Source organism: Panthera tigris, chromosome F2 (genome assembly GCF_018350195.1).
Source record: "Panthera tigris isolate Pti1 chromosome F2, P.tigris_Pti1_mat1.1, whole genome shotgun sequence".
Classification (NCBI taxonomy): Eukaryota; Metazoa; Chordata; class Mammalia; order Carnivora; family Felidae; genus Panthera; species Panthera tigris.
This window is the reverse complement of record NC_056676.1, coordinates 20,941,942-20,958,759: the sequence shown is the minus strand read 5'-3', so window position 1 is coordinate 20,958,759 and position 16,818 is coordinate 20,941,942. Positions and strand designations below refer to the sequence as shown.

At 41.4% G+C, this 16,818-nt stretch overlaps 2 protein-coding genes across 3 annotated transcripts in view; one reads left to right on the top strand and one right to left on the bottom strand.

Moving 5' to 3' along the window:
• The window catches only part of XKR9 (XK related 9), a 40,334-nt gene extending 35,303 nt beyond the window's left edge, over nucleotides 1-5,031 (bottom strand). For both annotated transcript variants that reach the window (XM_042973657.1, XM_042973658.1), the window contains exons 1-2: nucleotides 4,775-5,031; nucleotides 2,362-2,442 (exon numbers count right to left, since the gene is read on the bottom strand). The gene's annotated coding sequence lies outside the window, so the exon portion shown is untranslated. The remainder of the gene's footprint in view (nucleotides 1-2,361; nucleotides 2,443-4,774) is intronic.
• Nucleotides 5,032-5,065: 34 nt separating this feature from the next.
• LACTB2 (lactamase beta 2) overlaps nucleotides 5,066-16,818 on the top strand; it is a 32,228-nt gene continuing 20,475 nt past the window's right edge. Inside the window, exon 1 of the mRNA XM_007084787.3 lies at nucleotides 5,066-5,265. Within this exon, the coding sequence (XP_007084849.2) occupies nucleotides 5,144-5,265 (122 nt within the window). The 5' untranslated portion in view covers nucleotides 5,066-5,143. The remainder of the gene's footprint in view (nucleotides 5,266-16,818) is intronic.

Below are 16,818 nucleotides of genomic sequence, written 5' to 3'. Positions count from 1 at the left end.
TGGCCAACAGGATAGAAAAAAATAATTTTAAAATCTGAGTTTTCCCTATCTAGCAGGCCATGAATTTCCCTGCAGTATGCTTCTTATTTTAAAATGAAAGACATCATGCCCAACATAAGCATGGAGGTTAGGAGGGTGAGATTTAATCAGAAGGTTCTGTTCAATTGAATTAAATACTTACTTAGAACCTACCATGTGCTATTTTAGGCTTTTGGGATATATCAAATGACAAAAGAGACAAAAATTCCTGCCCTTGTGGAACTTACATCCTAGCAGAGGAAAACAATCAATTAACAATAAAAACAGTAAGTGAATGAAATATTATACTGGAAGGTGATAAGTATTATGGAAAAAAATACAACTCTAGGAGTTGAGAGTAGAGATAGTCTCATCATGAGTTGAAATTTTATTTTTTTAAATTTTTTTAATATTTACTTATTTTTGATAGAACACAAGGTGGGGGAGAAGAGAAGAGAGAGGGAGACACAGAATCTGAAGCAGGTGCCAGGTTCTGAGCTGTCAGCACAGAGCCCGATGAGGGGCTCAAACCCACAGACCATGAGATCATGACCTGAGCTGAAGTCGGTCCCCCAACTGACTAAGCCACCGGGTGCCCCCCATTATGAGTTGCAATTTTAACTAGAATAGTCAGGACAGGCCTGATTGAGGAGGTAGGCAAATGAGTAATGAAATTAGTTATGTCTATATCATGTAGAAAAGTTTTCCAGGTGAAAAGAACAGCTAGTTTGAAAATCTAATGTACTAGATTTCAAATATATCCTCCAGAAACAAAAGCTCCACCAAAAATTGGCAAATTCCTTACCATGGTCATACTGGATGTGTTCAATGTGCATCCAAACCCTGTTCTAATATCATTCTAAAAAATATAGTATTTTTGTAAGTGTTTATTTAAATTCTAGTTAATATATAGTATATAATATCAGTTTCAGGAGAATTTAGTGATTCATCACTTACATGTAACACCCAGTGCTCATCACAAGTGCCCTCCTTAATACTGATTACTCATTTGGCCCATCCCCCGCCCACCTCCCCTCCAGCAACTCTTAGTTTGTTCTCTATCATTAAGAGTCTCTAATGGTTTGCCTCCCTCTTTTTTTTCTCCCTGCCCCTATGTGCATCTGTTTTGTTTCTTAAATTCCACATATGAGTGAAATCATATGGTATTTGTCTTTCTCTGACTTATTTTGCTAGACATAATACACTCTAGCTCCAACCACATCACTGCAAATGGCAAGATTTCATTCTTTTCGATGGCTGAGTAATGTTCCATTGTATAGATATACACATCTTCTTTATCCATTCATCAGTCAATAGATCTTTGGGCTCTTTCCATAATTTGGCTATTGTTGATAATGCTGCTGTGAACATCGGGGTGCATGTGCCCCTTCCAATCAGTATTTTTGTATCCGTTTTGGGTAAATACCTAGTAGTGCAATTGTTGGGTCATAGGGTAGTCCTATTTTTAATTTTAAAAAAGAAATTTGTTAAGCTTCACTACCTAGGGAAAAGAATATCACATATATAATGGAAGAACAGATAATAATAACAATAGCTACCACTGCTGAGGGTTTACTATGTGTGAAGTATTTTTAGACACATTTTATTTAATACTCACAAATCTCTACGAGAAGGGTATTACTGGCCAGAATTCTGAGGCTTGTGAGTTATCTCTAATGAGTAAACTGACTTTAATGTAGATAATTTCCTTAACGTTACAGACCTAAGCACTCCATGGGTACATTTCTTAATCACTATCCCCACAAAGATAGTTTCCTTTACCTGGCCTGGATATGGAAATCACTTGCAATTCTGAAACAAATTTTACAAAATGGCAGAAATAATTTCTAAGTTATTGGCAAAACATCAGACTCAATAGACTGATCTGACATGGCAACTTCTATATTCCTAACTTAGTCAGGCAGAACATAATGCCAACTGGAAAGAAAACTACATAGCAAGGAAATAAACATAGCAGCTCTCATAAAGAGGCTCTCCAGCTCCTTCAATGACCACATAGTTGTATAAATTATATAAAGGATGGTTCCTATCTATCCCTACAGTATAATCACTGTTCCATTTATCACCTTAGGACAAATAATACCACCTACAAAATTTGACTTCATAGAGAATTTGTGATACTTGCTGACTTAATAGGACAGTTTCAATCCAATTTCAGTCAAAGATCAACCCAGCTATGTGGCTAACTGGCTGCCAGCCAAAATAAATAACCTTTGCCCGCTGTGTGAGATCTCTTTGCAATAATCCAGACATCTGAAGAAATAAAAACTAGCAAACTTTCGTTTGTTAACCAAATTCAATACATATAAAATACAGACTTACTTGCCAAGTATAAAAAGCTGTCTTTAACTCAAAGTCCCTTCTGGAAAATCTTCATCCTTGGCATCTTTTATTTCTTCTTCACTGAAAATAAGTGTCATTAAAGGGTATGTAAACCTTTAAGATCGAATACTAAAATGAAACTGAAATCATCTGTTAGTCATATTATGGGATTTCCTCATCTAGTGATAACAGAGTTTATGTCACTGGAACTAACAGTACACCCTTTCATAACTATCACATTGGGAGAAGGAATCACATGGCCCCTTTTATAAGTTAACTAGGTTACAAGGTTTTACTGTATTCAAAATTTAAGTTTCAAGAAAATACAATTTGCTTCCCAGCATATCCAAGTAGATGACAAGTGTATGAAAAGGAAGGAGAGAGATTGTTCAATTTGAAGCACTCTGATAAAGAAATTTACGAAGTATTTTTAACTTAGTACCACCTACCTTTTTCAAACTATATACCTTCTCAAACCCTATGCCCCAAGAACATATGATTATTGGTTTCTCTTCCCCAAATAAATACTACAGTTCTTCTATTTCCAAGCCTTTTCTCAACATTATTTACTGTTTAGAATACCCTTCCTACCTCCACCTACCTGATCAAGTTCTATCAGTCCTTTAAGAATCAGTTCAAAGCCCTACCACCTTTAAGCTTTCCCAGATCTTCCCAGTTAATTTGATTCTCCCCTTCCCCCTTGCAATCCCACCACTTCAACTATACTTCGCTAGGATTTACCCACACATGCTTTAAAATAAGATAATGTATGTCTCCTTCCTAGTTATAAACCTCTAGAAAGCCAACTAACATTTTTAACACCCCCCCATATGTCTACAACAATACGTTGCACATTGCAGTCAGATGATAAATGATTGTAAATAAATTAACTGAACAGAATATAAAATCTTTCATCTTATTTCTTGAAGGGCTTTAACTTCAAGTCACATTTCTAAACATATCCACAAAGACAATTTTGTATCAGCAGCTTAGAACTCTTCTGAGCTCAACACATATAACCAACTGTCTATATATTTCTTTACCAGAATATCCCATAATCATCCTAATTTCAGTTGTCCAAACCAAGTTCACTACCCAATCTCTGTTCCTCCTCTTCTGCTGGTGTCTAATGTCTCAAATCAAGTCACTCAACTTTTATATTATTTGTTGGGTCCATTCTCTGCCAAATGAAGAGCTTGGCAACGGATTAAAAGAACTTGAGATGGAACCCACAAAGGAAATTCTAACTTAAAACAAAAAGTCGAGGGATAGAAGAATGGAGCTGCCTACAAGTCCCAGAAATTATTGTTCCACCATTTTCTCAAAGGTTGGCTGACTTTCCATCTCAGGGATTTTAAAAAAGGAAAATGGAAGTAGCTTCCTGACTGAATACCCATTAAGCGATGGCTACAAATAAATAAAATTGGGAAGTTGAAAATGCCTGATGTGGGGAATTTTTGATTCTTCCAAACATTTTTTTTAAAGGGCATATTGCCAGCCTTCCTATTACAAAGGGGATAATTTACGCGATTATTTCAGCAAAGGTTTTTGAAACACTTTTCCATTAAAAGTACATCTTTGAGACACAAGGCAAAGAAAATGTTATACATGATACAGGTGTGTCTTTCAAGAAATCTGGAATAGTAAACTAATGATTTGCAAAATAAATATTGTACAAATTAATAGCAGTCTTTTCTTCAGAAATACCCGCAAAACAAAAACAAACAAAAAAAAAAAGTTAAACTGTGTTTCCTAAATTTTAGAACCACAAGCATCTACTGTCAATTTCTCATTTGTTTTGAAAAAGAAGTGGGCTGGGACAGTGGAGATGATCTAGATCGCTTTTGAGGTAGGGCTTACATACGATTGCCGAAACTCAATGAAACTGATCATAGGATCTGTGCATTTCCTTTTAGGTAACGTGTAACTAGATTTTTTTTTTTTTTTAATAGGTAGCAGTGGTTAATACTGGGATAGTTAGTGCTGAACCGCTTAGAAATGGACTCCTTATAGAGAAAATAACTCCCTTAGGTCTTAGGCACACAACTCCTCAAGGCCGACCGAGGTGTCTGGGCAGGAACACGGCCCGCGGAGGGAGGGACAAGCTCCTTGAACGTGACCAGATGGGGGCAAAGCAGCAGACGCTGAGCGGGGGTTCATAGCTGTCACCTGGGCAAGTCTCCAAATCTCCGTTTTTCATTTATAAAGCGGCCATAAAAATAGCGCCTACGTCTTAATGTTGTGAGGGTTAAATAGTGTCTAGAGAAAGCACTCAGCATAGCAGTAAGGACTAAGTAAATATTAGCTGCCGCTATTATGAAAGATTCACAAGCTCCTTCTCCCTCACACACACACACACACCGCCATGGCCTAAAAACAACGAGGTGCCAGTGTTTTGTAACCAACCCCACACCTGCCTGCCCTTTGCTCCACTACGAGACCTCCTGGGTTAAAACGTCTCTCGACCACTGAGATGAACTCGCCTGTCTGGACACAAATCCCTGTGAAGGCACCAGGCTCTGTGACAGGCGACAGCGCCCGACGAGCCGGAACCCAACCCGGCCTCAAGACGCCTCGAGCCACGCGCCTTCGCTCGCCCGCCCTCCCGCCGGTGCCCGCGCAGCCCGGGAGGCGTCCTTTGACCTCTGGCCCCGCCCCCAGCACGGCTGAGCTCTCCTCCCGTCTGGCGAGCGCGGCGTCAGCTGACTGCCGGCCCCGCCCCGAGCCCAGTCACCAGTTCCGCGCTCTGGTCTCCGCGCGTCGGCGGGTGGCGGAAACCGAGATGTCGACTGTCCTGCAGCGCATCGAGCGGCTGTCCAGCAGGGTGGTGCGCGTTCTGGGCTGTAACCCGGGACCCATGACCCTGCAGGGCACCAACACCTACTTGGTAGGGATCGGCAGCAGGTAAACGTCCCTCTTCCTCTCCGACAAACACCCGGGCCTGCGGGACACACAGAACTGGGGTTGCGACAACTGCTCGCCGGAGACGGAGAGGCTGTGAGCCGGCACCCTGGAGCTCGGTGACCTGCCCGGGCCAGGCTGCCCCACTCAGGACCACCGTCAGACGCCCCGATTCCAGCCATCCCCTGAATCACTGTAGTACCGGGTGGTAGCCCCTCTAACTGACAAATAGCCGATGGGGGAGAAATAATGGGGGAGGGGGAACCTTCCTGTTTTTGAAACCCCACTTACTTTGCATTCAATGTCAGAGTGATTGTATTTAAGATGTTGAGAAATTAGGATCGCCTAGAGTTAGTAATCCAGAAAAGCGTTTACTTTGCTCACCTTCTGCCTTTGACCTAGTGTTTTGCTCAGAGTATAACTTGCCCTTCACGAAAGTAGATTTCTTGTGCTGAGACCTTTTTCTTAATTCAGCAGCAGAGGGCAGGATTTTCTTGCTTGCAAATTGCTCAAGTCTAGAGCTCCCCGCCCCCCCCCCCCCCCCCCAGCTCTTGGGAAAGAGGAGCCCACTAACAGATTTTGGATTTTGTTACTATTGTGTGGCCTCATTTAAGTTATTTTGTTGGTGGAATAACCTATCTGTATTTCTAAGATTTTTCTCTTATTCAGCTGCATTGTTTTAGTGTAATTCTGCAGAAGTGGGGAGGTGTACTGCACAAATGTGCATTGAACAGTTTTTGTAGGCTTCGTCTTTAGTATATATCCTATGTAATACAAAATAAAAATAAGATAACAGTTCTCCTTGAACCTAGAATTTAATCGTATATTTCAAGATGTGATTTCCAAAAACAGTTTAGTAAGAATAATTGGAGTCTTCGTTTGAGGTGTCTGCTGTATTTGCTCAATGTTAGATGGAGCAGGATGAAAGGAAGTGGAAGTATTAAAGTCAGGAAAACAAAACTTAAGGAATCGGAAATGCTAAAGTCAGGAAAACAAAACTTAAGTTCAGAGTAACAAGGTAGGATCAAGTAGGTACAAAAGCTTTGCTTTGGGCTGCCTCCAGAACTAGAAGGATAGAAAATTCAGCAGAAAACATACCTCAGAGCTAGGATAGAGTCTGTCTTGGCTGGGACTCCCTCACCCCAGGAAGTCCCTAGGCATTTCTTCTCTCTTCAGCGTGTCATCTTAAACTAGTTCCCACGTCAGTACCATGATAAAATGGAATATAGTCAGAATTACCCTGAGAAGTCTCTTAGGAGGCACTGAGTTGGAGGTCGTGTACTATCTAACAATGAGTTCAGTGCAGCCTGCTTTTCTTCCGGCAATGAAGCAGATGGCTGGTCCTGTTTGAAAACCAGATGACGAAGTTGGCTTGCATTTAGGGGCCATGTTGTATGAAAAATACATACTGTATCTTTAAACACTGGAATCACTTTCACTGTAGCAGAGTGCTTGTGGTAAAAGGGACATAGAGAACCTGGAAGTGACTCAGGGAAACTTTCACAGTCTCCCACTTTATACTGCTTATGTTACCACTCACGTCAACTCATGGGGTGAAATGGCCAGTGGAATCACTCATATATGACATATATATGACCAATTCATACAGTGGAGCTAGAATAACGTGCAGATGATGTTACTCTATAAAGTAGAAGTCAGGTGGCAAGAGATGAATATTAATTTGGTACAAATAAGAGATCAGATATTGGTATCCACTTGTTCTGCACAAAACAGTTCTAAGATCACAGGTGGTGCTTATATCACCAAACCTAACGGCATTTCTCCATTCCTATCTTATTTGGACTTCAGTACCTTTTGACACTATTGACCATTCCCTCGATTTACTAACACCACAGTCTCCTGGTTTCCTCTTACCTCTCTAGCTATTATTTCTCAATCTTCTTTATAGAATCAGCCTCTTTACCAGATCTTTAAGTGTGTGAGTTCCTCAGGATATAATCGGAGTTTCTCTTCTGTTCTTATGCTATATTCTCCATCTAGGGGATCTTGTCTACTTCCTTGGCTTCACGTATTATCTATCCATTAATAGCTCCCAACGCTATAGCTCCAGTTTAGGTAAAATACAAACTTGATCTTCAGACTAGGATATCCAGCTCCTTTTCTTAAATCTCTACTTGGATGACACAGCCACTTGAAACTCAGTGTTTCACAAGCTGAACTCCTGTGCTTTCCACCAAACCTGGTCCTCTTCCAGTCATCCATATCTTGGTAAACAGAACCATCCCCATATTTGATCAGTGCAAATGCTTAGCACCCTTCCTGCCACTTCTCAGCTTCCTGCACACACTTCCATGCCATTTGGAGGATCTCTCCATGTCCACTTCTGTCGCCCAGACTGCGCCAGTATGACTCTTGCTTACGCTTCTAGAAAGCCTAACTGGCTTCTCTGGAACTGTTTTTGTCCTTCTTTAATCCATTCTTCCCCATGTGGCAGGAATAGTATTTTCAAAATTAAAATTAGAAGGTCTTGCATTTGTGGCTTCCACTTGTCTCATCAACCTCATCTACAACCCTTCTCCCATCCCAGCCAGATGGGTTGTATTCATTCTGCCCCCTGGCTTTCATGCAGGTTTTCCTCTAAGTGTCCCACTTATCCCTCTCCTCTTTACCAAGCTATCTTCACTCATGCTGTAGAGTTCAGGATGAACTCTTCCAAAATATTTCTTCAAGGAAGCTGTCCCTGGCCCCTTAGACTATGTTAGGTTGACATAATGCACTGTGTTAGCACTCTATGCTTTTCATGGTCCTTGTCTTAGTGGGAAAAAAAAAAATGATTTTTTTTTCTTTTTCTTTTTTTGTTTTTTGTTTGGAAATTTATTGTCAAATTGGTTTCCATACAACACCCAGTGCTCATCCCAAAAGGTGCCCTCCCACCCCTCAACAGCCCTCAGTTTGTTCTCAGTTTTTAAGAGTCTCTTATGCTTTGGCTCTCTCCCACTCTAACCTATTTTTGTTTGTTTGTTTGTTTGTTTGTTTGTTTGTTTGTTTTTCCCCTCCCCCATGGGTTTCTGTTACGTTTCTCAGGATCCACCTAAGAGTGAAAACATGGTATCTGTCTTTCTCTCTATGGCTTATTTCACTTAGCATCACACTCTCCAGTTCCATCCACGTTGCTACAAGGGGCCATATTTCATTCTTTCTCATTGCCACGTAGTACTCCATTGTGTATATAAACCACAATTTCTTTATCCATTCATCAGTTGATGGACATTTAGGCTCTTTCCATAATTTGGCTATTGTTGAGAGTGCCGCTATAAACATTGGGGTACAAGTGCCCCTATGCATCAGCACTCCTGTATCCCTTGGGTAAATTCCTAGCAGTGCTACTTCTGGGTCATAGGGTAGGTCTATTTTTAATTTTCTGAGGAACCTCCACACTGTTTTCCAGAGTGGCTGCACCAATTTGCATTCCCACCAACAGTGCAAGAGGGTTCCCGTTTCTCCACATCTTCGCATCTATAGTCTCCTGATTTCTTCATTTTGGCCACTCTGACTGGCGTGAGGTGATATCTGAATGTGGTTTTGATTTGTATTTCCCTGATGAGGAGCGACGTTGAGCGTCTTTTCATGTGCCTGTTGGTCATCCGGATGTCTTCTTTAGAGAAGTGTTCATGTTTTCTGCCCATTTCTTCACTGGATTATTTGTTTTTTGGGTGTGGAGTTTGGTGAGCTCTTTATAGATTTTGGATACTAGCCCTTTGTCCGATACGTCATTTGCAAATATCTTTTCCCATTCTGTAGGTTGCCTTTTAGTTTTGTTGGTTGTTTCCTTTGCTGTGCAGAAGCTTTTTATCTTCATGAGGTCCCAGTAGTTCATTGTTGCTTTTAATTCCCTTGCCTTTGGGGATGTGTCAAGTAAGAAATTGCTGCAGCTGAGGTCAGAGAGGTCTTTTCGTGCTTTCTCCTCTAGGGTTTTGATGGTTTCCTGTCTCACATTCAGGTCCTTTATCCATTTTTAGTTTATTTTTGTGAATGGTGTGAGAAAGTGGTCTAGTTTCAACCTTCTGCATGTTGCTGTCCAGTTCTCCCAGCACCATTTGTTAAAGAGACTGTCTTTTCTCCATTGGATGTTCTTTCCTGCTTTGTCAAAGATGAGTTGGCCATACTTTTGTGGGTCTAGTTCTGGGATATCTATTCTATTCCATTGGTCTATGTGTCTGTTTTTGTGCCAATATCATGCTGTCTTGATGATTACAGCTTTGTAGTAGAGGCTAAAGTCTGGGATTGTGATGCCTCCTGCTTTGGTCTTCTTCAAAATTACTTTGGCTATTCAGGGCCTTTTGTGGTTCCATATGAATTTTAGGATTGCTTGTTCTAGTTTCGAGAAGAATGCTGGTGCAATTTTGATTGGGATTGCATTGAATGTGTAGATAGCTTTGGGTAGTATTGACATTTTGACAATATTTATTCTTCCAATCCATGAGCACAGAATGTTCTTCCATTTCTTTATATCTTCTTCAATTTCCTTCATAAGCTTTCTATAGTTTTCAGCATACAGATCTTGTACATCTTTGGTTAGATTTATTCCTAGGTATTTTATGCTTTTTGGTGCAATTGTGAATGGGATCAGTTTCTTTCTTTGTCTTTCTGTTGCTTCATTATTAGTGTATAATAATGCAACTGATTTCTGTACATTGATTTTGTATCCTGCGACTTTGCTGAATTCATGTATCAGTTCTAGCAGACTTTTGGTGGAGTCTATTGGATTTTCCATGTATAATATCATGTCATCTGCAAAAAGTGAAAGCTTGACTTCATCTTTGCCAATTTGGATGCCTTTGATTCCCTTTTGTTGTCTGATTGCTGATGCTAGAACTTCCAACACTATGTTAAACAACAGCAGTGAGAGTGGGCATCCCTGTCATGTTCCTGATCTCAGGGAAAAAGCTCTCAGCTTTTCCCCATTGAGGATGATGTTAGCTGTGGGCTTTTCATAAATGGCTTTTATGATGTTTAAGTATGTTCCTTCTATCCCGACTTTCTCGAGGGTTTTTATTAAGAAAGGTTGCTGAATTTTGTCAAATGCCTTTTCTGCATCGGTTGACAGGATCATATGGTTCTTATCTTTTCTTTTATTAATGTGATGTATCACATTGATTGATTTGCGAATGTTGAACCAGCCCTGCATCCCAGGAATGAATCCCACTTGATCATGGTGAATAATTCTTTTTATATGCTGTTGAATTCGATTTGCTAGTATCTTATTGAGAATTTCTGCATTCATATTCATCAGGGATATTGGCCTGTAGTTCTCTTTTTTTACTGGGTCTCTGTCTGGTTTAGGAATCAAAGTAATACTGGCTTCATAGAATGAGTCTGGAAGTTTTCCTTCCCTTTCTATTTTTTGGAAAACCTTGAGAAGGATAGGTATTATCTCTGCTTTAAACGTCTGGTAGAATTCTCCTGGGAAGCCATCTGGTCCTGGACTCTTATTTGTTGGGAGATTTTTGATGACTGATTCAATTTCTTCGCTGGTTATGGGTCTGTTCAAGCTTTCTATTTCCTCCTGATTGAGTTTTGGAAGCGTGTGGGTGTTTAGGAATTTGCCCATTTCTTCCAGGTTGTCCAGTTTGTTGGCATATAATTTTTCATAGTATTCCCTGATAATTGTTTGTATCTCTGAGGGATTAGTTGTAATAATTCCATTTTCATTCATGATTTTATCTATTTGGGTCATCTCCCTTTTCTTTTTGAGAAGCCTGGCTAGAGGTTTATCAATTTTGTTTATTTTTTCAAAAAACCAACTCTTGGTTTCATTGATCAGCTCTACAGTTTTTTTAGATTCTATATTGTTTATTTCTGCTCTGATCTTTATTATTTCTCTTCCTCTGCTGGGTTTAGGCTGCCTTTGCTGTTCTGCTTCTAGTTCCTTTAGCTGTGCTGTTAGATTTTGTATTTGGAATTTTTCTTGTTTCTTGAGATAGGCCTGAATTGCAATGTATTTTCCTCTCAGGACTGCCTTCGCTGCATCCCAAAGCATTTGGATTGTTGTCTTTTCATTTTTGTTTGTTTCCATATATTTTTTAATTTCTTCTCTAATTGCCGGGTTGAAACATTCATTCTTTAGTAGGGTGTTCTTTAACCTCCATGCTTTTGGAGGTTTTCCAGACTTTTTCCTGAGGTTGAGTTCAAGCTTCATTGCATTGTGGTCTGAAAGTATGCATGGTATGGTCTCAATTCTTGTATACTTATGAAGGGCTGTTTTGTGACCCAGTATGTGATCTATCTTGGAGAATGTTCCATGTGCACTCGAGAAGAAAGTATATTCTGTTGCTTTGGGATGCAGAGTTCTAAATATATCTGTCAAGTCCATCTGATCCAATGTATCATTCAGGGCCCTTGTTTCTTTATTGACCGTGTGTCTAGATGATCTATCCATTTCTGTAAGTGGAGTGTTAAAGTCCCCTGCAATTACCACATTCTTATCAATAAGGTTGCTTATGTTTGTGAGTAATTGTTTTATATATTTGGGGGCTCCCGTATTTGGCGCATAGACATTTATAATTGTTAGCTCTTCCTGATGGATAGACCCTGTAATTATTATATAATGCCCTTCTTCATTTCTTGTTACAGCCTTTAATTTAAAGTCTAGTTTGTCTGATATAAGTATGGCTACTCCAGCTTTCTTTTGACTTCCAGTAGCATGATAAACAGTTCTCCATCCCCTCACTTTCAATCTGAAGGTGTCCTCAGGTCTAAAATGAGTCTCTTGTAGACCCAGCAAATAGATGGGTCTTGTTTTTTTTTATCCATTCCGATACCCTATGTCTTTTGGTTGGCGCATTTAGTCCATTTACGTTCAGTGTTATTATAGAAAGATATGGGTTTAGAGTCATTGTGATGTCTGTAGGTTTCATGCTTGTAGCGATGTCTCTGGTACTTTGTCTCACAGGATCTCCCTTAGGATCTCTTGTAGGGCTGGTTTAGTGGTGACGAATTCCTTCAGTTTTTGTTTGTTTGGGAAGACCTTTATCTCTCCTTCTATTCTAAATGACAGACTTGCTGAATAGAGGATTCTCGGCTGCATATTTTTTTCTGTTCATCACATTGAAGATTTCCTGCCATTCCTTTCTGGCCTGCCAAGTTTCAGTAGAGAGATCGGTCACGAGTCTTATAGGTCTCCCTTTATATGTTAGTGTACGTTTATCCCTAGCTGCTTTCAGAATTTTCTCTTTATCCTTGTATTTTGCCAGTTTCACTATGATATGTCATGCAGAAGATCGATTCAAGTTACGTCTGAAGGGAGTTCTCTGTGCCTCTTGGATTTCAATGCCTTTTTCCTTCCCCAGATCAGGAAAGTTCTCAGCTATTATTTCTTACAGTACACCTTCAGCAACTTTCCCTCTCTCTTCCTCCTCTGGAATACCAATTATGCGTAGATTATTTCTCTTTAGTGCATCACTCAGTTCTCTAATTTTCCCCCATACTCCTGGATTTTCTTATCTCTCTTTTTCTCAGCTTCCTCTTTTTCCATAATTTTATCTTCTAGTTCACCTATTCTCTCCTCTGCCTCTTCAATCCAAGCCATGGTCATCTCCCATTTTATTTTGCAGTTCATTGATAGCATTTTTTAGCTCCTCCTGACTGTTCCTTAGTCCCTTGATCTCTGTAGCAATAGATTCTCTGCTGTCTTCTATACTGTTTTCAAGCCCAGCAATTAATTTTATGACTATTATTCTAAATTCACTTTCTGTTATATTGTTTAAATCATTTTTGATCAGTTCCTTAGCTGTTGTTATTTCCTGGACATTTTTTTGAGGGGAATTCTTCTCTTTCATCATTTTGGATAGTCCCTGGAGTGGTGTGGGACTGTGGGGCACTTCCCCTGTGCTGTCTTGAATAACTCGCATTGGTGGGCGGGGCCGCAGTGAGACCTGATGTCTGCCCCCAGCCCACCGCTGGGGCCACAGTCAGACTGGTGTGTGCCTTCTCTTCCCCTCTCCTAGGGGCGGGATTCACTGTGGGGCGGCGTGGCCCGTCTGGGCTACTTGCACACTGCCAGGCTTGTGGTGCTGGGGATCTGGCGTATTAGCTGGGGTGGATCGGCAAGGTGCACAGGGGCGGGAGGGGCAGGCTCAGCTCATTTTTCCTTCGGAGATCCGCTTCGGGAGGGGCCCTGTGGCACTGGAAGGGAGTCAGACCCGCCGGAGGGATGGATCCACAGAAGCACAGCATTGGGTGTTTGCGGGGTGCAGGCAAGTTCCCTTTGGGATTTTGGCTGGGGGATGGGCGAGGGACATGGCGCTGGCCAGCGCCTTTGTTCCCCACCAAACTGAGCTCTGTCCTCCCCGGGCTCAGCAACTCTCCCTCCCGTTGTCCTCCAGCCCTCCTGTTCTCCGAGCAGAGCTGTTAACTTATAACCTTCCAGGTGTTAAGTCCCGCTTGCTGTCCAAACACACTCCATCCGGCCCCTCCGCTTTTGCCAGCCAGACTTGGGGGCTCTACTTGGCTGGCGGGCCGCCCCTCCACCCCGGCTCCCTCCCGCCAGTCCGTGTAGCGCTCACCACCTCTCCGCCCTTCCTACCCTCTTCCGTGGACCTCTCGTCTGCGCTTGGCTCCGGAGACTCCGTTCTGCTAGTCTTCTGGTGGTTTTCTGGGTTATTTAGGCAGGTGTAGGTGGAATCTAAGTGATCAGCAGGACGCGATGAGCCCAGCGTCCTCTACGCCGCCATCTTTCCTCCAAAAAATGAATTTTTGTGTAAGAAGCTTCATGTCTTTCCTCACTTCCACTTCCCACCAAACTAAGTGCAATGAAGGCTTACTCATCACTGTATCCCCAGCACCTCACACAGAGCTTTGTACATAGTACAGTAAATATTTGCTGAATGAATGAATGAGGGTTCTCTAGGTTTTCTCTTCATTTTCAGTACTATGATTCAAAGATTTCTGAGTAACTGCAGTTGTAGCTGGTATTCTTCATTCTCATTAGCCTGTGTATGCCAAATAAATTTCCCTAAAGCATTACTAACCATCCTGTGATGCCCCAGTACACAGGTATTCGGTAAACATTTGAATGGACAAATAACAGCCAGATCTTCTGACAAGTGTTTCCGTGTTCCTCCTCTGCTCAAGAATCTCCAAAAGCTGGGGCGCCTGGGTGGCTCAGTCGGTTGAGCGTCCGACTTCGGCTCAGGTCATGATCTCACGGTTCATGGGGTTCAAGCCCTGCGTCAGGCTCTGTGCTGACAGCTCGGATCCTGGAGCCTACTTTGGATTCTGTGTCTCCCTCTCTCTCCCTGCCCCTCTCCCACTCATGCTCTGTCTCTCTCTCTCTCTCAAAAATAACATAAAAAAAAAAAAAATCTCCAAAAGCTGCAAGTTTAACCTTTACTATCAAAATTGTAACTCCCTTGATGGCAAATAGTATATCTTTTAATAGGAAAAGGCAGTCTAATGTAGCAACTAGAGTTAAGACTCTGTACCTAAATCTGGATCCTAGCTTATGACTTTGGACAAGACAGTTGACTCTCTTAAGCTTCAGATTCCTTATTTGTGCAATGGGAGTTGAATAGTACCCACCTCAAAGGGTATTCCTCATATCCAAAGAAAATGTGCATTGCAGTTAGAAAGGTATGGATTCAATTATATTCTCTGCTAGAGTTTGTGACTCTGAGCAAGTTACTATATTACTTATATGTCTAACTTGTCAAGGCCTCAGTTTCTTCATCTATATAATGAGAGAAGAATCTCAGGATTGTTTTAATAATTAAATAAGATAAAAATAAAGCTACTGCCTCCAACAAACATTTATTCCCTAGTACTTGCCACTATCTAGGTTCCAGCAAAGCCAGACAATGTTTCTGTCCTCAGGGAGCTTAAATTTGTAGGTTGTGGGAGGGTATGGAGATAGGCAATAAATAAATAAACATGTAAGTATATAATGTGTCACATGGTAATAGGTGCTATGGAGAAAAAGCAAGGGAAGATGGCTGGAATGTCATCAAAATTCACCCTGGCCCAAACCAGATTTATCTCACATTTGTTCCCTCCAGTGTTTACAGTCCTGGTTAATGACATACCAGTCATCTCACCTAGAAACCACAGAATCGTCAACTCTTTCCTTTCCCTTCCGACTCCAGTTGTTTAAAAAAAAAATCCTGTTGAGGTGCCCGAGTGGCTCAGCTGGTTAAGTGTCCAGCTGTTGATTTCTGCTCAGGCCACAATCTCATGGTCGTAAGAGCAAGCACAAGTTGGGCTCTGCACTGAACATGAAGCCTGCTTAAGATTCTCTGCCTCTCTCTTTGCCCCTCCCCACCACATGCACGCACAGGTGTGCTTGCACGCTCACTGTCTCCCTCAAAAAAAAAAAAAAAATTCCTGCTGATTGTGTCAATGTTTTTTAACCATCTCCTCCTTACATTTCCACTGCCTACAGGACCTCATAATGCATTCTTGGGCCAATATAACCATCTAGTTTCCCTGTCTCCAGAAGGGACAGTTATAATACTATGTACTTGTGAAGTATGGCCACTGCTCCATGGAACTTAAGGTGTAGATAAAAGGCTGTGGACCACAAGGCCATTCATGCCCCCCCACCCACCACACACACAGAAACACCCCAATCCTGCAAGCAGACAGTTTGTTTTTATTGGGTCTCTGGGAATACGGTTAGGGAAACAAGCCACCCAATATAAAATAGCCATACGGTTTCTTCCTGTCATTTACCCCATATTAATGTTCTGCAGAATGCTGAACTGTTTATCTGTCAACTGTCACTATTTGTTTTCATAGCTCTTCCCACCCTCCACTAGTATAAACAGGATTTTTTGTCTTGTAAGAAAGGCATGGCATATAGTAGATAATTCATACAGTTATTATATTAATGAATGACTCAGACTTTTCATTAAGACTAATCTTCTGTCCCCCAATATGAATTAGGGAGGTGTTACTGTGAAGCAGCATGAATTAAGAAGTTTGTGAGCTGGTTCTTTAGTTCAGGAAAACCTCACAGAGAAAGAACGTCATCCCATAAAATAGTGAGGAAGGGCAAACAAAGTATAAGGAAGGTTCAGAACCACAAAGCTGAAAAATATAACAGGGTTGTCTAAGTCAAGAAATAAAGCAACTCAGACATTTCCCCATGCTTCCCTCCTACCTTCATTTTTATGTGGAAGGGAACCAATGTAAAACTTGAGTGTAAGTTTTTATGTAGTGCAGAAGACGAGGTTTCTTTAGGAATACCATTGAATCTAATTCTTCCATATCTATGAGACATTTAAGGATGTCATAAAAGATCTCAAAGAGTGGATAGGAGCACCTGGATGGATCAGTCAGTTAAGCCTCCAACTTTGGCTCAGGTCATGATCTCATAGTTCATGAGTTCCAGCCCCCCATCGGGCTCTCTGCTGTCAGCGCAAAGTCTGTTTTGGATCCTCTGTCCCCCTCTCTCTGCCCCTCCCCTGCTCATGCTGTCTCCCTCTCTCAAAAATAAACATTAAAGAGAGAGTGCATAAAAGCACATTCTGGAGCCAGAATATCTGGGTTTGAATGCTGGTTTGGCCATTTATTTGCAGAGTAACCTTGGGCAAGTTACTT